The sequence below is a fragment of the Ranitomeya imitator genome, chromosome 3 (genome assembly GCF_032444005.1).
Source record: "Ranitomeya imitator isolate aRanImi1 chromosome 3, aRanImi1.pri, whole genome shotgun sequence".
NCBI lineage: Eukaryota > Metazoa > Chordata > Amphibia > Anura > Dendrobatidae > Ranitomeya > Ranitomeya imitator.
In genome coordinates, this window is record NC_091284.1 from 43,308,293 (window position 1) to 43,335,226 (window position 26,934).

Genomic DNA, 26,934 nt, shown 5'->3' on the forward strand with positions numbered 1-26,934 from the left:
TCTCCAGCATTGCCCCAGTGTGTCCTCCAGCATTGCCCCCAGTGTGTCCTCCAACCTGCCCCAGTGTGTCCAGCATTGCCCCCCAGCAATCTGCCCCAGTGTCTCCAGCATTGCCCCAGTGTGTCCTCCAGCATTGCCCCCAGTGTGTCCTCCAACCTGCCCCAGTGTGTCCAGCATTGCCCCCCAGCAATCTGCCCCAGTGTCTCCAGCATTGCCCCAGTGTGTCCTCCAGCATTGCCCCCAGTGTGTCCTCCAACCTGCCCCAGTGTGTCCAGCATTGCCCCCAGTGTGTCCTCCAACCTGCCCCAGTGTGTCCAGCATTGCCCCCAGTGTGTCCTCCAGCATTGCCCCCAGTGTGTCCTCCAACCTGCCCCAGTGTCTCCAGCATTGCCCCCCAGTGTGTCCTCCCTCCAGCATTGCCCCCCAGTGTGTCCACGGTCCACCGTTTAACTGATCAAAAAAAAAAAAACAGTCTCCTCCTCACCTGTCCGCGCTCCAGGCGACGAGCTCCCTGCAGCAGCGCACACTCGCCGGCGACTGACAATGACGTCAGACGCCGGCGACGTGTGTGCTGCGGCCGACTTCAGCTGCCAGCCTCCAATTGGCTGGCGGCTGTTGTTGTTAACTATTGATGTGCGGGCGCGCGCCCGCACATCAATAGGAAACCGCCGCAGCGCCGGAAAGGGCCCGGTGAGCAGATGAGAAGGGGCCCGATGCGGGCCCCCTCTCACTGCCCACCGGGTCCGGGGGCACATAAACGCCGCCCGGCGGGCAGTCACAGACTCACAGATGATTATCAGAGGGTTAATATGTGTGGTAGCCCAGGGCCCCCCCAGACCACTGGGCCCTGGGCTACCGCCCATATTGACCCTCTGATAATCCGCCCCTGCTGTAGATAAGCCCCTGATGCTGGTGGGCTTAGCTCACCCTAGATTTTGGGGGTGACAGGTTCCCTTTAAGTATAGAATGCCACATGTGTTAATTCATAGTTTTGATGCCTTCAGTGTGAATGTACAATTTTGATAGTCATGAAAATACAGAAAAATCTTTAAATGAGGTGTGTCCAAACTTTTGGTCTGTACTGTACGTACAAAATAAACTCTGCGAACATAGCAAAACTGCTCAATTTCTGTAAAAAAAAAGAAAAAAAAAAGCCTGAGTGTGTGTATGGCCTAAAGCTGTCAAAAAATGCTTTGGGAAATAAAAAAATTATTCCCAAACTCATAAATTTCCCTAAACAAAATCAGCTTTTCCATCCTGAAGCGCTTTCCACTTGAACCTTTTTTTTTTAAATCAAGAAAATCATCTCCATTTATGACAACACGGTAAACAAATCCCTCAGTTGTCATCAGTGCCCCCCAGTGTGTTAGTGCCCCCCATTATGGCAGAGCATGGCAGTGCCCGGCGCCTCAGGCGGCCTCACTGTGTAATGTCTGACAGGACGCCAGACTGGTGCTTTTTCCCGCCCGCTCTGTAACAGTAGAGGCCCACAGCTGTCACGTGCGCCTAAACCAGCCTCTTATTGGTCAGTAATAAAGAGGCGCCACACGGGAACGCCTCTGCCATTGGTCCATACACAGCGGCCCTGTCCCCGGCCTGTCAGTCAGTGTGAGCGCGCAGCCTGCAGACATGGTGAAAGCAATCTGCGTCCTGAAGGGCACCGGGGATGTGACCGGAGTCGTGCACTTTGAAAAGGCAAGCCGCTCTGCGTTTTTTTTTTCTTCCCCTCCTCTCTACAGTTCCCCGTGCAGTGCATGTGCTGGGCCCCGGTAGGCATGCTTTTATGCTGACTCACGGTAATTGGACTGGCGCATGCTCAGTAATGAGTGCGCTGCTGGGGTGCATGGGGTGCAGTTGTCATAGTGTGCAGGTGGTGTGGCACTACAAGTCTCAGGCTGCCTGTTCAGCAGGGTGCGGCTTGGATTTGCACATCTATACCACTAGTAGTCTGCAGCCTGTTGCTTCTGCAGATGCTAAACTACAGCTTCCAGCAAACCCTGTCACTCTGCTGGGTGTTGTAGTTCTTGTATATCTCTGCAGGGCGTGCAGTTACATAACCTCCTCCATGGCTGCTGCTTGCATAACACCCAGTCTAATGCCTGTACATGAGCAAATCCTCCCTTGGCACACAATGGGCACAATACGTGCAGCGGCTCGAAGTACTACTGCACCCATCATTGTGCATAGTAACTCATTGTGTGTTTAGAAACAGGACTTTCTGATCTACTGTAGCAAAGTCCTACAGTGCAAGACCTCTGCTTGCTGTCATGTGAAGGCTGCTACTTCGAGTGACTGCAGACTGGGCATGGCGATAACAGGCTGGGCATGGCGATAACAGGCTGGGCATGGCGATAACAGGCTGGGCATGGCGATAACAGGCTGGGCATTTTCATAGAAGTAAAAACTGGTGGGGTCTGACCACATTATGGTGAATGGAGGGGCAGGAGTACATTTTTAGTGATGCAGACCCCACTCTTTTATTTCATATTTATATACATGCCATTGGAGTGCGCTTGGGCGTTTAGTGGGTCAACGCACTCTTATATTTGGGGGTGGGAGTTGACATGATTTAGATTAAAAAATCCATTTGCGACATGAATTGCACAAGGGCCGACCTGCAGAGGATCTTCTGTGATTCATCCAGCCGCTTATCAAGAGAACTGGAAAAGGAGCGGAGCTTTTTGCACCTCGTGTAGACACACAAACATTTTGTGAAGAAAAAAAAAGTGTGTGTGTGTATATATATGTATATGTATATATATATATATATATATATATATATATATATATATATATATATATATATATATATATATATATATATATATATATATATATATATTTCTTTAAGTGCAGCTTGGAGGAAGTATTGCCTCACCAAAAGCGTAATTTCCACCACAGAACTGTTGTCTAGTGCACGGCAGGTGAGACGCACCAGATTCAGAAGGTGCCTTTTAATGAATTTAGGGTATCTCACCCCAGCAGACCCCTGAATAAGAGCAGCATATTAACTACTTCAGCACCGCCTATGGACTTTAAGGTTAATGTGCCCACGTTAAGTATTTGATGCAGAAATTTCCGCAACATTTTTGCATCTCTTGGCAGGAAAAACAGTCAAGTCATCAAACTTGTATTTTGCTGCATTTTTGTACTTTTTTTTTTTTTTGCAGATCTTTCCCATTCATTGGTATGGGTGAAATCTGCTGCAAAAACACTAATAGAATTGACATTCTGGAGACTTAAACTTTCAAGTAACAATGACGCAATGTGTGCATGAGAATTCAGCGTTCTTCAGATTCTGTGACCAATATGCACTGAAACGCGGCACAAATACAACATGTGTTCAATCTGTCCCTATCTGATGGGTCCTAGGAAAACCACTTGACACTTCTGTGCAGAAAATAAATTTTTTTTTCTACTCTGTAACTGACTACTATACCAGCCCTAGTTACAGGAAAAATCTTATGAACCACATTAATTTGTTCAAATGCCCCCAAGGGTCTTAAGACTTTATGGGTGGGGGAGGTGGCACACTGTAAAGTGCACACAAAAAATAAATTAAGAAATAAAATTCTAGTTGTAACTGCTGTTTTCAGTCCCACCACAATATATAAAAACTATTTCTACTGAAAGGGGGTACACACTTAATTTTTTTTTTTTTCTTAAAGGGTCCTTTGCAGTTGAAACTAAAGCAAAAAATAGACGTTCATTAAAATTTTATATTTGTATCAGCAGAGATTAATCTAAAATAATGTAAAAACTAAGCCCCAGCTATTGTACAAAATAAGCAAATTATTTTTGAGAATTTTTTTTTTTTGAGCCACTAAAAGTTTGTATGATAAACCCCCCAAAATGTACTTGGTCATGAACTGGCTAAACATTGTGGTCTTGATGAATTTCTCCCCTATAGTCTATTGAGGCTACAGTGCAAAATCAATTTTGTGGCCCTTTCTCGGCATCATAGAGGTTCCAGACTCGATGCTCCAGTCGATCATAAAACCAATGCCAAATAGTATCCAAATCCGGTCACTCTACAGCACGAGATGCCTTTTTGTCTTGTTGTGCCCCTCACTTGACGGGATAGGTTTGTATTCACTGGAAGCAATAATTATCTCTATTGCATGGAAGTAATCGGAGACTTAAAAATGTCAGGAATCGATATGAAGTATATTGGTAAATTGTTAATCTGCAGCTTTGTATGAACTGATCTTTTAATAAAAATAAATTAAATTTGGCTGCTGAAAGTACAATGATTGATCATGTAGACACAACCCGTGTAATGTATTTCCCAGCAGGGTTTATATAAATTGCTGCTGGTATAATTGGTCTCCGCTTTATAAATTCAGGCGGCCATTTAATTACGAAGCTGAAGTTGGTTTCTTATTCGTTCAGTTTCTTATTCGGAGCTGAAGTTGGTTTCTTATTCGTCGGTTTCTTATTCGGCAATTTTTTCTTTTCTGTTTTTTATAGGTTTAACAACAAAAAATGATCATCACAATAATAACATACAATGCAGTGAGGAGCCCTGATGTGAATACGCTTAAAAACGGCTACAAAAACAATAAAACTGGCACAAAAATGGGCATCAAAGTGGGCACCAATGAGCGCTGAAGAAAGGGTTAAATGCCTTTGGGCCACTGATCTCACACTGCAGACATATAGAACAGGGCGCCCCACATCAAAGCCAGTTTTTTCCAGCCTGGCCCAAATGGGTTCTGGGCACCAGAACTGGCATCAAAGTGGGCAAACAGCCCATTTTCACAGATTTGAATAAGTAGCTGATGTTTTTAAGGGGTTAAATGCCTTTGGGCCACTGATACGACACTTAAAATACACAGATAGTGATGCCCTGCATGAAACCCAGGTCCCTTCAGCCTGGCCCAAATGGGTTCTGGGCACCAGAACTGGCATCAAAGTGGGCAAACAGCCCATTTTCACAGATTTGAATAAGTAACTGATGTTTTTAAAGGGTTAAATGCCCTTGGGCCACTGATATGACACTTACAATACACAGAAAGTGATGCCCTGCATCAAACCCAGGTCCCTCCAGCCTGGCCCAAATGGGTTCTGGGCACCACATCTGGCATCAAAGTGGGCAAACGTCCCTTTTTTACATATATTAACCCCTTCATGACCTTGGGATCTTTCATTTTTCCATGTTCGTTTTTCGCTCCCCTCCTTCCCAGAGCCATAACTTTTTTTTATTTTTCCGTCAATATGGTCATGTGAGGTCTTAATTTTTGTGGGACAAGTTGTACATTTGAACGACATCATTGGTTTTACCATGTCGTGTACTAGAAAACGGGAAAAAAATTCCAAGTGCAGTGAAATTGCAAAAAAAGTGCAATCCCACACTTGTTTTTTGTTTCGCTTTTTTGCTAGGTTCACTAAATGCTAAAACTGACCTGCCATTATGATTCTCCAGGTCACTACGAGTTCATAGACACCTAACATGACTAGGTTATTTTTTACCTAAGTGGTGAAAAAAATTCCAAACTTTGCTGAAAAAATAAATAAAAAAAATTGCGCCATTTTCCGATACTCATAGCGTCTCCATTTTTCATGATCTGGGGTCGGTTGAGGGCTTATTTTTTGCGTGCTGAGCTGGCGTTTTTAAGGATTCCAATTCGGTGCAGATACGTTCATTTGATCGCCCGTTATTGCATTTTAATGCAATGTCTCGGTGACCAAAAAAATGTAATTCTGGCGTTTCGATTTTCTCGTTACGCCGTTTAGCGATCAGGTTAATGCTTTTTTTTTTTTATTGATCGGTCGATTCTGAACGCGGCGATACCAAATATGTGTAGTTTTTTTTTTTTTTTTGATTTATTTTGATTGGGGCGAAAGGGGGGTGATTTAAACTTTTATATTTTTATTTTTTTCACTTTTTTTACTTTTTTTTTTTTTTTACTTTTGCCATGCTTCAATAGCCTCCATTGGAGGCTAGAAGCAGGCACAGCACGATCGCCTGTGCTACATACCAGCGATCTGCTATTCGCTGCTATGTAGTAGAAAATCAGGTGTGCTGTGAGCGCCGACCACAGGGTGGCGCTCACAGCTACGGCGATCAGTAACCATAGAGGTCTCAATGACCTCTATGGTTACAATGGAGAAGCATCGCCGACCTCTGATCATGTGACGGGGGTTGGAGATGCGCTCATATCCGGCCGCCCGGCCGGATGCGGTAGTTAAATGCCGCTGTCTGCGTTTGACAGCGGCATTTAACTAGTTAATAGCGGCGGGTGAATCGCGATTTCACCCGCCGCTATTGCAGGCACATGTCAGCTGTTCAAAACAGCTGACATGTCCCAGCTTTGATGCGGGCTCACCGCGGAGCCCTGCATCAAAGCAGGGGAGCTGACCTCGGACGTACTATCCCGTCCGAGGTCAGTAAGGGGTTAACAAGTAACTGATGTTTTTAAGGGGTTGAATGTGTGACGCCCAAGAGACCGGGGTACCCAGCACCGGACCAATGGGGTCTGTCTCTTGAGGGGGGTGTCACGGGTGGCTTGACCCGGTGCTGTGGCCTCAGGCAATGCACAGTGTAAAGGGTATCGTGAGGGAACAGGCACTTACTTGATCAGCAGCAGGTTCTCCCAGCGGTGATGATCCCAATCCTGGATAGATGACTATTGTCCAAATGAAAGACTGAGGCACTGAAACGTTTAACCAGTTTACTTTAACAAAAAAGGATTTACAACCAGTCCTGTCACCGGAGTCTGTATGGGAACTCTGAGTTACTTTGACCCTGCTGGGGTCTTCGCCTCTTATTGTACGCAATATCTGTGTGGCCCTGCTGCTGTATGTGAACTGGCTGCCGGCCCAATCTGTCCCCTCCGGGTCCTGGTTCGACGGGCAACCCGAGTCCTTTTATCGGCTTACCCCCTCCAGGAGTACCGCTGAACTCTGTGTCTGTTGCTGCGTCCGACCCTAGTGAAGCTGATATCACCTCACGTTTTTCCGGTTGCTGTATTATATGTAATGAATACAGCCACGGATCCGGTATCCATCTTTGCGCCTGTTCTGGGTAGTGATTAATGCTACCCGGTTCTCACAATGTCTTTTTTCTCTATCCCTCTTCTCCTCAGGCCGGTGATTTAGGCCTGGTAACAGTCACAGGGCTGTTAGAGATTCAACTGTATGACCTCTCACTTTCAGCTCCTTAGCCCAACTGCCAGTTCTTCTCTCAGACCAGAATGGATCAAGGGGAGTCTCTGGAGCTCCCCCTTCTGGCCGGAGGTGGTAGTGCAGTCTTGCTATTTTAGTATTTGCATTTACTGTCAGTAACTATTTTTGTGGCAAATACCCCTAGGGGTGCCACATTTGCCTTTGAGCCACTGATACCACAGTGCATATGTCAGGAAACAGGAAGAAGGTAAATAGACTGCAACCCTGTGTCCTCGTTATTAACTGCGCCTCACACCATTACCATCTACCTTACTGGGAAGCCCTGGGGACATATTTCACCTGTGGGAAGGTATACCATCCAGCTGCCATTCCATCACCCCAGCGGACCCCACAGCAGCGTCGGTCACCCTGACCAAACACCACAGGTGGCATCACGAACCCCTGACAGACTGCACCACCTTCATTGGACGCCCATTAGCAGGGTCGCGGACCGGATCTAGCCACCGTGACAGCCTCAGAACCGAACAAGAGAGGCCCGGTACCGAGAACGCGTGGCCCTGTGTCTGGGGGCGATCCATATATGCCCAGTCATCTTATACGGCATGTGCGGTGCGGATGGTTCCCAGGGTCTGGAGGAGAGGAGACTCTCCTTCAGGCCCTGGGATCCATATTCATGTAAAAAAAAGAATAAAAATAAAAAATATGGGATATACTTACCCTCCGACGGCCCGCGGCTCTCAGCGGCGCAAGAGGCGGCCTCCGTTCCTAAGGATGCATTGAACGAAGGACCTTTGATGGCGTCGCGTGACTGGTCGGGTGACCGTGACGTCACCGAAGGTCCTTCGCTAAATGCATCCTTAGGATTGGAGGCCGGCCCTTGCACCGATGAGAGCCGCGGGCCGTCGAAGGGTAAGTGTATCCCATATTTTTTATTTTTATTCTTTTTTTTTTTTTTACATGAATATGGATCCCAGGGCCTGAAGGAGAGTCTCCTCTCCTTTAGATCCTGGGAACCATACAGGACCGCTCCCTGCACATGCCGTACCCGGCATAGAAGACGACCCCCGACTTTTGAGATGCTTTGCAGGGGTTAAAAAGTCGTGTTATACGCCGGAAAATACAGTACATTACAGATTACAAAATAAAAAAGAATTAACGTTGAAAAGAGAACTTACAGGTTATGTCATGGTATCATCTTGGCTGGCCTGTGGCTTAGGCTACTTTCACATTAGCGTCGGGCTCGGCCCGTCGCATAGCGTCGGGCCCAGGTACCGACGCATGCTGAGGAAGCGCCGCACAACGGGGGCAGCGGATGCATTTTTTCCACGCATCCGCTGCCCCATTGTGAGTTGCGGGGAGGAGGGGGCGGACACAATGCACAAAAAAAGCTACATTGAACGTTTTTTTGTGTCGGCGGTGTCATGATATGTACTTTTGCCCTGTCCTGTATTTGAATAATATGCCATTTGATGTATGTAACTGTTCTCTGGTTTCTATTAGCTGTAATTTATGTATTTTCTTGTGCTGGGAGTTCGCCTGTAACAATATGTCTCCTTCCCCCAATACTTGCAGCCCTAAGCTATAATGTAATTAAGCTTTGTCAACATCACTAGTGGAGGAATAGCCATTCTTCCTCACAGCAGGTGGCTAGTCAAATGTACATACTACATAGACTACTTGGAGCCCACCAGTCTAGAATCTTCTGGTGGACCCAACCATTGAATAGAAGGTGTGACCCCCTACCCCCCTTCATGGGCAGATCCCAGGAGCTCAGACAATCCATTCTTATTTTGAGATCAGATGAGTTCATCCTTAAAGGAGAAGGAGTGGGGATTCTTAGCTGAGGCAAGACCCCATGTCCATCTGGGACTGCGGAAGCGAACGGGGCGAGACTTGAGCTGAGGACATATCTCGTCGTTCGTGGGATTGTTTTGGGATCCCTTGGACTCGTGTGGACTATTGCTTTGTTACCGGGCACAAGGATTATCGGGAGGTGCCCCCGAACCTGTTACGTTGGACTAATTTTGGACTCTGTAGATCTACCTGCATGTGTTGTTCCAGCGTTCTTGATAATAAATCTGTGGAATCATCCCTTGGCCTGTTGCCCCTTCTTGCTCTGCCGTACACCCCGTCAAAGGCGGTCCGCCACAACATGGCACAACCGTCGCACGACGGTTGCGACGTGTAGCAAAACGTCTGTAATGTTAGTCTATGGGGAAAAAACGCATACTGCAGACTGTCATGATATGTACTTTTGCCCTGTCCTGTATTTGAATAATATGCCATTTGATGTATGTAACTGTTCTCTGGTTTCTATTAGCTGTAATTTATGTATTTTCTTGTGCTGGGAGTTCACCTGTAACAATAGGTCTCCTTCCCCCAATACTTGCAGCCCTAAGCTCTAATGTAATTAAGCTTTGTCAACATCACTAGTGGAGGAATAGCCATTCTTCCTCACAGCAGGTGGCTAGTCAAATGTACATACTACATAGATTAAGCTGAGCCCACCAGTCTAGAATCTTCTGGTGGACCCAACCATTGAATAGAAGGTGTGACCCCTACCCCCCTTCATGGGCGGATCCCAGGAGCTCAGACAATCCATTCTTATTTTGAGATCAGATGTGAGTTGATCCTTGAAGGAGAAGGAGTGGGGATTCTTAGCTGAGGCAAGACCCCATGTCCATCTGGGACTGCGGAAGAGAACGGGGCGAGACTTGAGCTGAGGACATATCTCGTCGTTCGTGGGATTGTTTTGGGATCCCTAGGACTCGTGTGGACTATTGCTTTGTTAGCTGGCACAAGGATTATCGGGAGGTGCCCCCGAACCTGTTCTGTTGGACTAATTGTGGACTCTGTAGATCTACCTGCATGTGTTGTTCCAGCGTTCTTGATAATAAATCTGTTGAATCATCCCTCGGCCTGTTGTCCCTTCTTGCTCTGCCGTACACCCCGTCACACAGACAACTTTATTATCGTGGCTGGCCTGTGGCTTAGGAGGATAAATACATCCAGATGCATGGAACAGCTTTGCCTAGCTGTGTTAGATCGCTTCCCGGCCAAGACTGATAGCTGGTCTAAGAGTATAGTGACTTATACTTCTGAGCTTGTGACATCACTAAAGGGCTGGTTAATGATATGCACTGATCGGATAGTTCTTTACCTTATTCCAAGGTCTCAGACAAAGGCATTCCTGAGTGAGAGGGGAGGGACAACGGGTGGCTTTGCCGGATTGGTCACCTGCAGTTTAAAGCCACACCCTGCCCACCATTAGTATCAGGTTGCCCAGTCTCTATCATAGGCTTTGTTTCGGGTAGGAGTAAAGCTGAGTGGGGGGGAAGAGCAAGGGGTTGCAGCTGCATTGTGAGTGTGTGTGTGTGGTTAGCCATGTCCTTCTTAAACTACACTCACAATATGACAATTTTTGGCATTACTGTGACAGCAGCACAGGGCCATATAAATTCTTCAATGACGCTGGCAGGCTCGTCTTACATTACAGCTGTATAGAGGGGGGAGGGAGAAAGAGTGGCTTAGAATTCCAGCCTTGTGTGGGGAGGCAGAGGAAATTGCAGCTCAGAGCGCTGTATGTGTAATTGAAGTAATCAGGACTTCTTCCTGTTTCCTGACATATGCACTGTGGTATCAGTGGCTCAAAGGCATTTAACCCCTTAAAAACATCAGTTACTTATTCAAATCTGCGAAAATGGGCTGCTTGCCCACTTTGATGCCAGTTCTGGTGCCCAGAACCCATTTGGGCCAGGCTGAAGGGACCTGGGTTTGATGGAGGGCATCACTGTCTGTGTATTTTAAGTGTCGTATCAGTGGCCCAAAGGCATTTAACCCCTTAAAATCATCAGCTACTTATTCAAATGGCCAAAATTGACTGTCTGCCCACTTTGATGCCAGTTCTTATGCCCAGAACCCATTTGGGCCAGGCTGGAAATAACTGGTTTTGATGTGGGGCGCCCTGTTCTATATGTCTGCAGTGTGAGATCAGTGGCCCAAAGGCATTTAACCCTTTCTTCAGCGCTCATTGGTGCCCACTTTGATGCCCATTTTTGTGCCAGTTTTATTGTTTTTGTAGCCGTTTCTAAGTGTATTCACATCAGGACACCTCGCTGCATTGTATGTTATTATTGTGATGATCATTTTTTGTTGTTAAACCTATAAAAAACAGAAAAGAAAAAATTGCCGAATAAGAAACCAACTTCAGCTTCGTCATTTAATTGTAGAGATTATGGCTTTTGGGGGGGCCATAAGTGAACCTTAGAAGTGGGGGAAACCCTTCGTCAGATTACTGGAGAGGATTGCACCCTGGTAGGGCCTCTGGATTTTCTGCACATTGTAGCCTCACATTCGCTCTTTGGACTTTTAGTCTGAAAAAATTGAGGTCAAAGGTGCAAAATAAGTGCATGCTGTCAGTGTGACTATCCGAGGCTGCAGGGTATTTGATCTCCTCCTCTCCAGCTTGTGACTGGTTTTCCTGGTTTATGATCTGGTCCTTATGTAACCTTTGTACATAATGCGTACAAGGGATTTCTACCCACTCGCTCTTTCCACTTTTAAAGCAACACTGCACTGAAGTAGACAGAATAGGTTAAAGGGGATTGCCAAAACTACCATTGCTATAGTGTAGAAAAACCTACAAAGAGTGGTGCAGCCTAAATGAGCACATATAAATATACATTTTTATTGGACTAATCACTTACTTTTTTTTATTTTTTTTATTAGTAGTATTTAAAATAGGGGAACGTGAGGGTGACAACACAGCAGGAAAGTGGATGATAAATATGTAAGAATATATGTAGAATATGAAAACTAATGGTGAGGGGAAATTTAAATATAGGAAGAGTCGATGGCCTGTGAATGAATAAAAGGCAAGAGTGAATTAGTTTAATACCAAATATACATGCAGTGAATATATAAAACAAGTGTTCAACAAAGTGAGACCACATACTGAAAGCAAATTTGTAAGACCACCTTCCTCATAACTTCCTTCTACTGGAATGGTGCCAGCCCCAACTTGCCTCTTGGTGCAAGCTTTCAGGAGATAGACTAAGCGCCTCTACTTGGGTTAAACAGTCATTCTGTGCTGCCATTCCCTTTAACTAAAACTTCTATTTATATAATTACCTTATATTGTCTGTCATCCACTTCCGTCTGGACGTCCTCGAATCTCTCAATCCGCCCCAGCGGAAGTATGCCGACCGCCATATTGGAATACCCAAGTGATGGGTATTCCAATAGGGCACCTGCTGGTGGTACCAGGCCCTTGCGCAGTACCACCAGCAGGTCATTGCTGGACCCCCTGCTGATGGGACTCCCCGCTGCAAGAACCCCACACCGCAAGGACCCCTCCCCACCGCTGGGATCCAGGCTGCTGGAGATCGCGGTATGCGTAAGCACTGAACGTATACTGCAATGTCTGACGAAGAAGCAGGGACCGTGTCAGGATGGGGTGAGTATGACCAGGGAGGGTCAGCGAGGCTATATTCACTTGTCCCCGTTCCAACGCTGCACGCCGCTCTCTTCTGCGTCGTCTGGCTATGGCGTTCAGGTCAGAGGGCGCTATGACGTGGTTGGTGCACGCCGTCTGCCTGAACAGTCAGAGCCAGAGACCTGGAAGACAGAGCGGCGCGCATTGGAGGAACGGGGACAGGTGAATATCTCAACTGCCGGGGGCCTGAGTCAGCAGCGACTCCTGCACCGTACCCCTATAGCGCACTGGTGTCTCTGCCTGCTCAGGCACTGGGCGACGAGAGGCGAGTGTGTTTTTTTTTTTTTTTTAATCACAGCAGCATACGGGGTATATTATGCTATGGAGCATCTTATGGGGGCCATCAACCTTTATGGAGCAGCATTGGGGCATATGGATGGTGGCGCAGGCTGGGAGCAGCACAGTCACCACCCTCCCGATGCGATAGCATCAGGCCTCCATCTAGTTATTCTATAGTTCCCCAAACATCTTATGATTTATCTCCTGTTGGGGGACAAATTATGTAAAGAAAAGAATAAAATATAAAATGTATTGCTTTATTTTAAGGACAGGCGGGTAGTTGCTAACTGCCTGGTGCTGATCTCTGCAGGCTGATGGACCACACACTCAAGTCCCCCAGCTTCTACTGACGTCCTGTCAACACAGCAGAGTCTTCTCTTCCACTGTGCTGTCAACTAGATGTTACTGCTGTCATGCTGATTGACAGCCAGCTCCTATGTCATGATGGTGTCACTGCTGATGTCATGCTTATTGACAGCTGGCTCCCCATATACAGAGCAGAAGAGCTTCTCTTTTGATTAGTAAAATTAAAGGGCCACTGTCACCCCCTCCAGCCGTTATAAACTAAAAGAGCCACCTTGTGCAGCAGTAATGCTGCATTCTAACAAGGTGGCTCTTTTAGTTTTTTGTTCGTGAATTCCCAAAATAAAGCGCTTTGAAATGTATCCAAAATACCTGTCTTTGTCTATGGAGGCGGGTCCTCACTCCCCAGCTTGAACATAGTAACATAGTAACATAGTTAGTAAGGCCGAAAAAAGACATTTGTCCATCCAGTTCAGCCTATATTCCATCATAATAAATCCCCAGATTTACGTCCTTCTACAGAACCTAATAATTGTATGATACAATATTGTTCTGCTCCAGGAAGACATCCAGGCCTCTCTTGAACCCCTCGACTGAGTTCGCCATCACCACCTCCTCAGGCAAGCAATTCCAGATTCTCACTGCCCTAACAGTAAAGAATCCTCTTCTATGTTGGTGGAAAAACCTTCTCTCCTCCAGACGCAAAGAATGCCCCCTTGTGCCCGTCACCTTCCTTGGTATAAACAGATCCTCAGCGAGATATTTGTATTGTCCCCTTATATACTTATACATGGTTATTAGATCGCCCCTCAGTCGTCTTTTTTCTAGACTAAATAATCCTAATTTCGCTAATCTATCTGGGTATTGTAGTTTTCCCATCCCCTTTATTAATTTTGTTGCCCTCCTTTGTACTCTCTAGATCCATTATATCCTTCCTGAGCACCGGTGCCCAAAACTGGACACAGTACTCCATGTGCGGTCTAACTAGGGATTTGTACAGAGGCAGTATAATGCTCTCATCATGTGTATCCAGACCTCTTTTAATGCACCCCATGATCCTGTTTGCCTTAGCAGCTGCTGTCTGGCACTGGCTGCTCCAGGTAAGTTTATCATTAACTAGGATCCCCAAGTCCTTCTCCCTGTCAGATTTACCCAGTGGTTTCCCGTTCAGTGTGTAATGGTGACATTGATTCCTTCTTCCCATGTGTGTAACCTTACATTTATCATTGTTAAACCTCATCTGCCACCTTTCAGCCCAAGTTTCCAACTTATCCAGATCCATCTGTAGCAGAATACTATCTTCTCTTGTATTAACTGCTTTACATAGTTTTGTATCATCTGCAAATATCGATATTTTACTGTGTAAACCTTCTACCAGATCATTAATGAATATGTTGAAGAGAACAGGTCCCAATACTGACCCCTGCGGTACCCCACTGGTCACAGCGACCCAGTTAGAGACTATACCATTTATAACCACCCTCTGCTTTCTATCACTAAGCCAGTTACTAACCCATTTACACACATTTTCCCCCAGACCAAGCATTCTCATTTTGTGTACCAACCTCTTGTGCGGCACGGTATCAAACGCTTTGGAAAAATCGAGATATACCACGTCCAATGACTCACCGTGGTCCAGCCTATAGCTTACCTCTTCATAAAAACTGATTAGATTGGTTTGACAGGAGCGATTTCTCATAAACCCATGCTGATATGGAGTTAAACAGTTATTCTCATTGAGATAATCCAGAATAACATCCCTCAGAAACCCTTCAAATATTTTACCAACAATAGAGGTTAGACTTACTGGCCTATAATTTCCAGGTTCACTTTTAGAGCCCTTTTTGAATATTGGCACCACATTTGCTATGCGCCAGTCCTGCGGAACAGACCCTGTCGCTATAGAGTCCCTAAAAATAAGAAATAATGGTTTATCTATTACATTACTTAGTTCTCTTAGTACTCGTGGGTGTATGCCATCCGGACCCGGAGATTTATCTATTTTAATCTTATTTAGCCGGTTTCGCACCTCTTCTTGGGTTAGATTGGTGACCCTTAATATAGGGTTTTCAGTGTTTCTTGGGATTTCACCTAACATTTCATTTTCCACCGTGAATACCGTGGAGAAGAAGGTGTTTAATATGTTAGCTTTTTCCTCGTCATCTACAACCATTGTTTCCTCACTATTTTTTAAGGGGCCTACATTTTCAGTTTTTATTCTTTTACTATTGATATAGTTGAAGAACAGTTTGGGATTAGTTTTACTCTCCTTAGCAATGTGCTTCTCTGTTTCCTTTTTGGCAGCTTTAATTAGTTTTTTAGATAAAGTATTTTTCTCCCTATAGTTTTTTAGAGCTTCAATGGTGCCATCCTGCTTTAGTAGTGCAAATGCTTTCTTTTTACTGTTAATTGCCTGTCTTACTTCTTTGTTTAGCCACATTGGGTTTTTCCTATTTCTAGTCCTTTTATTCCCACAAGGTATAAACCGCTTAATCTGCCTATTTAGGATGTTCTTAAACATTTCCCATTTATCTGTATTCTTATTTCTGAGGATATAACCGGTACTCTGCCGTCACTCCAAACTTCAGGGGCTTTCGGCGCCGCCCCCTCCGCCCTGTTTTTGCTTCAAAACCTGCACCTGTGCTGTGTACAACTGTGTGGGGCAGGCGCAGTAAGCTCTGGCCGTCTGACGTCCCAGCCAGGCTTACAGACTGCGCCTGTGCGGGCAGTGCGGCCACCCACCTTGGGAATCCCAGCCCCGCAGTGTTATGCATTATGCACAGTGCGGGGCTAGGATTCCTGGGCATGCGCACTGCATATCAGCCTGTCACCCAGGTCACCCGCCTTACAGCTTCTGTATATTCAGCTGATCGTGCCTCCTCCTAGCAATTCTTTCCCGGTGATTGCTAGGAGGCACGATCAGCTGAATATACAGACGCTGTAAGGCGGGGGACCTGGGTGACAGGCTGATACACGCAGTGCGCATGCCCAGGAATCCTAGCCCCGCACTGTGCATAATGCATAACACACTGCGGGGCTGGGATTCCCAAGGTGGGTGGCCGCACTGCCCGCACAGGCGCAGTCTGTAAGCCTGGCTGGGACGTCAGACGGCCAGAGCTTAATGCGCCTGCCCCACACAGTTGTACACAGCGCAGGCGCAGGTTTTGAAGCAAAAACAGCGCGGAGGGGGCGGCGCCGAAAGCCCCTGAAGATTGGAGTGACGGCAGAGTACCGGTTCAAGCTGGGGAGTGAGGACCCGCCTCCATGGACAAAGACAGGTATTTTGGATAAATTTCAAAGCGCTTTATTTTGGGAATACATGAACAAAAAACTAAAAGAGCCACCTTGTTAGAATTCAGCATTACTGCTGCACAAGGTGGCTCTTTTAGTTTATAACGGCTGGAGGGGGTGACAGTGGCCCTTTAAGCATCAGAATAGTTGGCGACTAGCTGCCTGCAGGTTCTTGGCCCAATATGCACAAAGTCCTGAATAACCCCATTAATAAAAGAGCATAGTGGGTAGGAGTTTGGTATGACCAGGTAGTGTTTCTTGCCAGCTTAGTGTTTGCATTTGAGTGATAAGTGTACAGGGGCAGTGAAGCAGAAGAACACAGAATTTGATTAGGTGCACGTTCTCTAAAATTTTGAGGAAGAATGTTTTAGAAATGGACCCATCAGCTGCACTGATCCTGATGGGTAGATCTGCCCAATGCTTGTGCACTTTGCAATGAGTTGGTGGCACCCTGGCTGTGACTGAGCCCCTGACTTGCACTGTAAACTGCCATGTGCACCATTGTGCTGAAAGAACGAAATCTGAGTCCAAGCAACTTTTTGTATTCCAGGCTGTAGTTTGAGACTTAAAGGGAAGGTACCGCGTTTGTAGGTCACTAATACATCACTGTAATGTAGCATAACATGCTGCTATAAGCAAGTTTGAAATGCATGTGAAACAGATTTCATGTGTTATGAGTTTAAAGAATGCACTGGGGGCTGACATCTTGGTTTTGCAGCAGTAGCAGGGCACTATCCGTGTCAGATTACGGCACCCCATGGACATGGGGTCAGCGCTGGTCTATTATCTCCTATCTCTAACGTTGTAGCAGCATCAGCAGTGAGCTGGGCATGCCTCTGTGGACTGCACAACTCACTGCTGTAGGTGTGACTAGCTGCCATTTTATTATAGCCCTGTGCTATCTGTCGCAGGACAGAAGAAGCCCTCACTGCTCCTCTGTACTCCAAGCAGGCACATCCTCTGCTCCTCACATGCTGCCCTGTGTGCTTCTCCTGCTGTGTCTCTGCCTCCCCCTCACACACAGTCCCTGTGATCTCCAGTAAGCTGCACTCACAGCCTGCAGAGAGGGAGGTGACACCTGGAGAGAGAGCAGGGCAGCTGACAGGACAGGGATTAAGGTGGGGGAAGGGGGATGGCAAGAATGTTGTTCACAAAAAATGCTGCTGAGCCCACTGTGTTCTGCTCCTCTGTAAACAAGCTGTGCCTCTGATGCAGTAATTGCTGGTGATAGCAGATCACAGGGCGGTCACACACAAAATGGCGCTGCCCTGTGATGCTGCTCTTCATTCTGCCCCAGGGATATTGGACCACCCAAAAGGGGAGGGAAATGGTGATGTCAGCAGTTACTGCCCCAATTTTCCAGCCAAGAGTAAAGCTGCTAAATCTTACTATAGCTGCTTGAGATCTAAAACCGAATGCTCCCCCTAGTGGTAAATATGTATATTTGTAGAAAAATATATAATATTTTTCATATAGAAATGGTTGCAAACACTGCATTAATACATTTTAATTACTATTTTAAGCTTAATTTCACAAAAAAAAAAAAATACAAGAGAACTGGTGGCACCTTCCCTTTAAGTGGTATAACATCTTGTAAACAGTTTTTTTTTCTCTTGCAGGATGGTGGTGAAGTGATTGTAAAGGGCTCCATTCAGGGTCTGACAGATGGTCGGCATGGCTTCCATATCCATGCTTATGGAGATAACACTAATGGTGAGGGAGATAAACCACTCTTTAACTGGCCTTCACTCCTGCTGTTCCCTTCATTTACTGCACTTTACCTCACCATTATACTCTATTGCACCGTTGGTGCAAATGTCCAAATCCTGCTGGGGGTTTTGATGCAAGCCCAGATGGGGCCAAGGAACTGGTGCCTGAACACAATGTTGATCCCTTCACACTGCAGCCCTTCGTTTTTGCCCTTGTTTTTTTGCTCCCCATAATTTTTTTTTTTTCCCATTAATATGGCCATGTGAGGGCTTATTTTTTGCGGGACAAGTTGTACTTTTGAACGACACCATTGGTTTTACCATATCATGTACTCAAACGGGAAAACAAATTCCAAATGCGGTGAAACTGCAAAAAAGTGCAATTCCACGAATGTTTTGGGATTTTTTTTTTTTTTTAAATTTCTTTACAATGTTCACCAAATGCTAAAACTGACCTGACATTACAATTCTCCAGGTCATTAGGAGTTCATAGATACCTAACATGCATAGGTTTGTTTTTTATTTAAATGGTGAAAAAAAAATCCAGAGTTTGTTGTTAAAAAATAGTTTAAAAAATTGCACCGTTTTCAGTCACGTAGCATCTCCTTTTTTTTTTTGTGATCTTGGGATGGGTGAGGGTTTATTTTGTGTCCTGAGCTGATATTTTTAATTATACCATTTTGGTGTGGACGTAATCTTTTGATCCTCTGTTGTTGCATTTTAATGCAATGTTGCTGCAACCATAAAATGTAATTCTGGTGTTTGTACACTTTTTTTTTTGCTACATCATTTACCGATTGGATTAATTTTATTTATTGAGCGGATGATTCTGAACGCAGTGATACCACATGATTTTATTTTTTAAATTTTAAATGGGGGTGATTTGAACTTTCATACTTTTATTTTTTTAAAAACCTTTTTTTACATTTCACTTGCCTCAATAGTCTCCATGGGAGACTAGAAGCTGTGATAACCCATTGCAAGATATATGTGGCACATAACATTTTTTTTGGGGGGGGTGGGGAAACAGCAAATTGAACAAATTGGTAAATGGAGGATAACATTAAAGCATCACTCACGTCTGTATAAAACACGTTCATGAAACTGATGGTTGCATATGAAGAGAAATGACAGCTTCTCCTAAATTGCAATAGTGAACACAAACCACACATGGAAGTCATCTGTACGTGTTTTTCATGGACCCAGACTTGTATTAGCCTTTATCGCCCTTGCTGCTGGAAAGGCATATCCGTGTTTTGCATGGACACCTGGTCTGTGTATAAACACTGACATATGCATAGCAGCATAAGTTATAATGTTCTATTACTGTCATTTTTGACAAAAATCACAAACTACATGTTGTGAAGGCAGTTTAACCCTCCGTCACATACAATATTCGGACTAACGAGTTCACATACAATGTGCCTGTCAGGCGCCTGCTGGAAAAATACCTATAATATCTAATGTTTGCAATTTCAGTGCTCTAAAAGTGATCAGTGACCTTCATAGGGATGTAATAAAAGAGACTACACATAATCAGTTGCAAAAAAAAACATTTACTTAACATAAAACTAATAACTATGAAATACAAACTTTTCAAAACTCCCGCCAAATAGTCCCCAGTTCGACTCTCTCAAAAAAATGTACAAAGAAAATTTTTGAACACAAACTTAATTTTAAGGTACCTTAAGTACTATTAAAAACATATTCAATCAGAAGTAGATGCTGAGGTTTCCCCAGAAAAGTCACACTTGCAGAGCAAATAGCAAGAATTACACACCATTTTTGCATGTGTCAGGCAAATTGCTTTATGACATTTGAGACATTCATAATTTGAAAGCCTTCTGGTTCCGCTTTCCGTTTGGCAGGTGGTGCATCTCCTTCTTTTGTGAGGTGGTGCAGATGGTGACTTTTCACCATCATCTTCTGGGCAGAACCTTTTGAGCTGAACTTGAAGGCGAGAGGGGATACCGATTGTTTTCACGCTTCTCCTGCGTAGCTCTCCAAGTACTAGTTCATGGGCCAATTTTTTCAGATACAATCATCTACGGAGTGGTTCAAGCTTGTTTTCAAGATAAATTACTTGTGAATTTATACCACCCAAATTCAACATAGCAAAAAATATGACCATTGGCCAGCGTTTGATGTTTCTGCTGACGTTGAAAGTGGAGCACATCTGATCTGCTGTATCCACACCCCCTTTGGTGGCATTGTAAAATGTAATTATCTCCGGTTTTTTTTCTGCCCCAGTCCCAGGATCGATGGCAGCATCATCATGAAGTGTTGATAGAAGAAGTACGATTTTTTTGGCATGTGGTACATAGGAAACTAAAGCCTTTCCATTATGGAATGCAAACATACTGCTGTACTGTTGTCTGTCTTTCACACTTACAAACTGTGGCGGCAATTCCTTTTGTTTTTTCTTACAGTTCCCACATATGACAGCTTCTGAATTTTCAGATAATCAATCAGATCACAACTTGTAAACCAATTGTCAGCTGTAATATTGCGACCCGATCCAAATAAGGGTTCAGCCAGTCTTTTTACAACATCAATGGGTTTGTTGCTCACACAGTAAGGACCTTCTGGTTGTTTTCCTGCATAAACTTCTAGGTTGTAAGTGTAGGTCTTACTGGCATCAACAAGGGCATACATTTTTATTCCATATTTGTTTGGCTTTGATGGAATATATTGACGAAAGGCACATCTACCACGAAAACCAGGGAGCATTTCGTCAATAGTGAGATTCTCTCCAGGGTAATAACTTTGTTTACAGTTTACAACAAATCTTTGAAATATATCACGAATTGGAGCAAGTCGGTCATGTGTTTTGCGTTCGGTTCGGGTAGTTCTGTCGTCAAACCGAAGGCAACGAATTAGAATCTTGAATCTGTTTATGGACATAAGGCTAAATTTTTCAACTCCATCCCCATCTTTACCCCAAAGTTCCTCCAAACTTTGTCTATTTGCCCTATAAGCTCCTGCAAGGTACAGTAATCCAAAAAAAGCACGCAGTTCTATTTCATCTGTGGGCTTGATGGTTCTGTTGCAGATGTACTTGTCCTTAATAATGTCTATATATTGGTTGGTATATGTGACAATAGAGTCCAGAATGTCATCTGTAAATATACTGTTCCAGCATTCAACTGCAGTTTTTGCATTACGTGCAGTTCCTATTACTGCAGGAAGGTGAGTAATAATGTTTAAAGGTTCCCTACGTTTTTTCTGGAATGGCTTCTTGTTCCATTTAGTATTTTTATCTTTTCCAATATAATATGATCCAACTTCTTCATCCTCACCACTGTCACCATCTTGCTCTGTTTCAGAATCCAGGACACATTCTTCCACCTCATCATGAGAATCAATCTCACTTTCCTCTCCTAAATCCTCATTCAGTGTGAGGTCTCTATCATCTAACAGCATGTTTGTTACTTCCTCAACATCAAGTTGTTTGGATAAATTGTACATTTTCCTCTCCATTTCAGCAGATAATCTGAAGCAAGAGAAGGAATATGTTAGGGAACTACTGTATATGCCTGAGCAGCACACTTTCTTTTATAAAATCTCCCTTATTTCTATGAAATATCCTCACATTTTGTGCTATACATTCATAAAACAAGCTAAATAAACTATTGTGATGAATAAAAACATAAAATACCAACCTTACTGAATGTGACGTATTCACATACAATGAGCCTGAGAGATCTGTGCAGCTATATCCTCTCCCCTGAAGCTCTGAAATCCAACTGTGATATCAGGTTTCACAGACCTTCAAGAGACAGGAGACTACTTGGAGGGAGGGGGTTTCCTCACAATCTGGTGAGGAAGGAGAAATGAAAGTAAAAGAGAAGCGCCTGTCAGATCAGTTGTATGTGACGGAGGGTTTTAAGGGATGTGAATTGCAGGTGGGGCTCCTGTGTGGCTGCAGATGTTCTGTATCTTTGTCCAAAAGGAAAGGACTCCCATATTGGCAATGATGGGTGCCTACTTCTTGGTACATTAGAAGTGTAGGGTGCTGTCCAGGATCAGGAACAATTGGTCTCCTAGGTTCCTGGCCACCCTACAGTCTTGGCGTGGGTGAGGTAAGTAGTGCACGCCACCTACAGGCTTTGTTCTTCAGTGCTCCGCTCTCCCTGGTTAGACCACCTCTCTACACCACAGGTCTGGACTGTCAGCCGTGGGGAGCAATGCTTTCCTAAAGACAATGTGATGTGCACACCCCCCTTTAATTTTTGATGTATGGAGCTATTAAATTTGCAATATTAAATTAAACCCCTGACTCCTACCATCCAACATTTATCCCGGCACATTAATGCAACCCAGAACGTGTACTGTCTCTACAGGCTGTGTCAGTGCTGGGCCACACTTCAACCCACATGGCAAGAAACATGGAGCGCCAGGAGATGAAATGAGGTAACTGCTGGGACCTATACACTATTACTGGGGTCTTACTCTGATTAACTGCACAGAACATTAAATCCAATCACGGAGATTTGCTATACCAGCCTTGGGTCACATGTGTTGCAGCTTTACTCACTGATGTGAAGGCAAACCTGGTGTTCCTATTCTCTAGGAGAGAGAACCAACATGGAGGTTCAGGTCTGCCCGATATTACCAGGGACATCTGGCCTGACCATGAATATTCCTCCTGCTTTACATGTGCCAACGCCAGCGATTTACCCATGCAAAATAACACAAGCATAGTTGCTCATAGTTTACTTTTTTTGTTGAAGGGGTTGTCGCTATTTTTAAAATGCCTCTATGGGCCAAGGCAGGTGGCTGTAGAATCGGCAAACTTCTACCGGTAATCAGTCCTCAATACTCTACACTGGGAGCAGTGTGGAGCACAGATGTGATGCTGGTCCATTGTGCGGTTTACCTGGCCACAACCACTGTGCAGTTCACCAACTCTGCACATCTGGTTCTTATCAGTGTGCGAGTCCCAGACAACCCCTTTAAGATGGCATGTAGGACATTGTGTAAGTTACAGCAGAGAGGATGAATTAAAATTTATTGCTGTTCGTCCTTACATGCCCTTTTGTCTACAATTGTTTCCCTCAGACACGTTGGGGATCTTGGGAACATAACCTCCAAAGACGGCAAGGCAGATTTTGAGATCCGTGATAAGCTTATTTCACTGGAAGGAGCACATAACATCATCGGTCGCACAGCAGTGGTGAGTGTTAACAGAAGGGGATGTCATCGGAAACTGACCTACTTAAATCTAACACTTAAAAAGGGACCACAATTTCTTATTTTTTTACTTACTACTTACAGATTCATAGGGTTTGTCCTAAAATTCCCAAAATTGCTCAAAGCACAGTTCTGGCGGTGTGATCACACAGGTCTGCACCTTATGATTTATATGGCAAGGAAGAGATGCACCCCTCATCCATTCACCCAGGCTGCTCGCTGTGGTTAGTATCTGACAACAGCATGTAGAAGTAACTGCAGTAGGCAGAACTGAGTACCAACCATTACTGTTGGAGGCAAATGATATAGGCTCAAATCCTGAACCCACAGTAACATGTAAGTAGTATTAACATGTAAGTAGTAACATGAAACCTCCCCAGCTTCATACAAAGGAGTAAAAAGCTAGCTGACATGCAACCTTCTACTGGAAGACCCCCCCCTGTGATCCAAACCTTTTGGCTTGAGTTTTTTTTTTTTTTGTTCAGCCAGCTAGGATTTCATAAGGAGTTGAGGGAAGACTGTGCATCCTGGCTGTACATCGTGTACATTTCCAAGATCCCCAGACCACAGCAAGCGCCTGTCTGGGTCTTGTCATTCTAACATGCACAAGATGGGAGATGCATAGAACGGCCACTAGCAGCTAGGTAGTAAAGTTGTGTTTAGTCTGAGTAGCAGGGCCCTGGCCAGTTTCAGCGGCACCAGAGCTGCTGCCCTACGACCGCCCAGAAAGGAGTCCTTTCCTAGGTTTTCGGAGATTTATTTCCAGGGGAGATGATTTAGGTTCAGCCCAGAGGAAAGGAGGGGAGTGGCCCAGAGGGTTAAATGCTTGTGTGCAGCACTTCCTATTGCTTTTTCTCTGGGAGGTCGTGACACATCATATAAGGACAAGTCTCACAAGGCTCCCATGTGGCAGCCCCTCCCCCCACAAGCCAGGCCTTTCATCTAATTGGTAATTGACTATGTTCTTCTTATATCTTTTTGTCCTACCACTATTGCATTTGCATATCTGATTATGTATATGTATAACCATTGTGTGTGTATATAGTGTATTGTCTAGTGTGCCCTTAAGGCAATTAATTATGTAACTTAACCTTGGGCTGCTCTCATATTGACCCACAAATTCACACGTCCGTTTCTCTGCCTAATCTCTCATGCTGACCAGAAACGGTTTCTGGCCTGATAAAACACTGTTAATGGATCAGGCTTATATTGAACAAATAACTGGTGGCAGTTCTACTGGGTTGATAAGGTTCTGCTTCACTGGTTCTAGTGAAAAGGGCCTGTTGGGTTGTGGGTGAGTGTCACTAACTACATGGGCCATCTTCTCACTCCCCGTGCCTCCCAGGGCCTGTATCGACAGGAGGTATCTGTTAGTGCTCACATTGGGCATTTTTTCTCCTGCTTTTTTTTGCTAATTTTCAGCAGCTTTTTATAGTACCAGCAAAGCCTGAGATTTCCGAAATCTCATGCACACATTTTTTTTTTTTTTTTCATCCTGATTTTGTGCTTTGCTGTTTTTTTTTGTTTGTTTCGACAGAGCATGTCACTACTTTCAACATTCTTGCAGCATTTTTCACCCATTGGCTTGAATGGGTGTTGAGAAAAACGCAGGTATCATTTGTAGTTTTTCTGCAGAAAAGTCAATGGACACAAACGCATGGACAAAGACACAAACTCACCAAATAGGCACCTAAACCTGCATTTTTGCCGCAGCTTCTTTCCTGCCAAGCAATCAGGTTTTGCTGTAGCAAAAACGCCCGGTGTGAACTTACCAAATCTGCCAAGCTGGCCTTGTGTGTCCCCAGGGGGTGCAGAATGTCAAGTTGGTACAAGTTGGGAGAACTTACCCACATGATTCCGCTGGTGTAACATTGACATCAGGTGAGGTAGCGTGATGTGGATCCTTCACATTTTGTGTCAATGACCACCAACTAACCTGTCAGCACTCGGCCACCTTCACTCTGGGCATCAATCATATGACAGTATTGTATATCTAATGGTTTGATTTCTGGATTTCATATATTTTTTTTTTTTCTTCTTATCCCTTAAGGTCCATGAAAAAGAAGATGACTTGGGGAAAGGTGGTGACGATGAGAGTCTGGTCACTGGCAATGCTGGTGGTCGTCTGGCCTGTGGAGTCATCGGAATATGTCAGTAACAGAAGGATGAAAGATTGGCCACAAACTGTCCAGGAAACTCCTCCTGTTCATCTGCAGCATAGTTCTTTTGTGCTGGCAGCAGCTCTGACGTTGGATCATTTTCTATAAAACTTCTAAATTCCAGTTGTTTGGTCATTGAAATAAATGTGGAAGTGTTTCCATTATGTGGAGGAAGTGTTCTGTCTTCATATGTTCATGACAATTTGCTTCTGAGTATCTATGTGTATTTTCCCTCTTTGCTCCAGCCAAAGTGTTTTTATGGCTGCTAAGATTTGTGCAATTGTTCTGTTTTTTTTTTTTTTTTGAACTATTGTTGCAGACATATGAATCTTCAGTGCACACCTTCAGGATTCTCCTCCAGGATCATGTAACCTTAGGTATGCAATTTGCGTACTTCCAGTGACATTCCAACTAGACATGTCTGGTCTCGCTCAATTCACTTCTATGGAGCAGTGCACGTTTAGTTGGCGTGTGACCACATGTATACAAATTGCAGTCACTGGCCCAGTACTGGAGCCGCATGAATAGAGTTGAGTGAATAAGTTTGGAATTGGTCGCCGAATCTGCCATACTTGTGCCATATTGTTAAGCTATTCATGCTAAATTTATTTGATCGGTTCTGAACATATTAGGTAATTTCTAGTCCCATTGGCTCAACGACATTTGGTTGTGTTTGGTGAATATTGCAAAAACAATATTAGCCGCCAACCACAATCTGAACCGAATTTTGAAAAATTAGCTCAACCGACTCATGAATTCTCACACCACAGTCAGGATTCTCCAGTGCTAGGCATGTGACCACAAGTGTGCGATTTACATACTCGTACATGTGGTCATGTGCTGACTAGACATGCACTGCATCACAACATAGAAGTGAATTGAGTGAGACCGACAAGTCTAGTTGGAATGTGGCTGGAAGTGTGCAAATCAAGTATAAGATCATGTGCTCATAGAATTCTGACAACCCCTGTTAAAGGGGTTATGTGCATGAGATATGAGGAAACTTTATGCACATGCTGTGGAATGTACATGCAGGGTAAATTGATATGTTGTGGCTCTCAAAGCCACAATTCCAATTTATACTAAAGATTTTGGATGAGAATTTCACTTTGATGCAACAGGGGGAAATGTGCAGCTCCCCTGTTCCTCCTTCTTGGGGTATGTGCACACGTAGATGGAACCTCTGGATTTTTCCGCACCTGTTTTGAGAAGTCCGCAGGTAAAAAGCACTGCGGTTTTTGTGCGGATTCCACCTGCTGTTTTACACCTGTGGATTCCTATTATGGAGCAGGTGTAAACCGCTGCGGAATCTGCACAAAGAATAAACATGCTACAGAATAAACAATGCAGCGTTTCTGCAGCATGTGCACTGCGGATT

The 26,934-nt window shown here is 44.7% G+C and overlaps 1 protein-coding gene across 1 annotated transcript; it reads left to right on the forward strand.

Annotated features, from left to right (window-relative positions):
• The first annotated feature begins 1,539 nt into the window (after positions 1 to 1,539).
• SOD1 (superoxide dismutase 1) lies at positions 1,540 to 25,726 on the forward strand. The gene is made up of 5 exons (XM_069760836.1): positions 1,540 to 1,695; positions 18,115 to 18,208; positions 22,548 to 22,617; positions 23,266 to 23,380; positions 25,448 to 25,726. Exons 1-5 carry the CDS (start codon positions 1,630 to 1,632, stop codon positions 25,553 to 25,555), a joined length of 453 nt encoding a protein of 150 aa, XP_069616937.1. The 5' UTR covers positions 1,540 to 1,629; the 3' UTR covers positions 25,556 to 25,726.
• Positions 25,727 to 26,934: the final 1,208 nt, after the last annotated feature.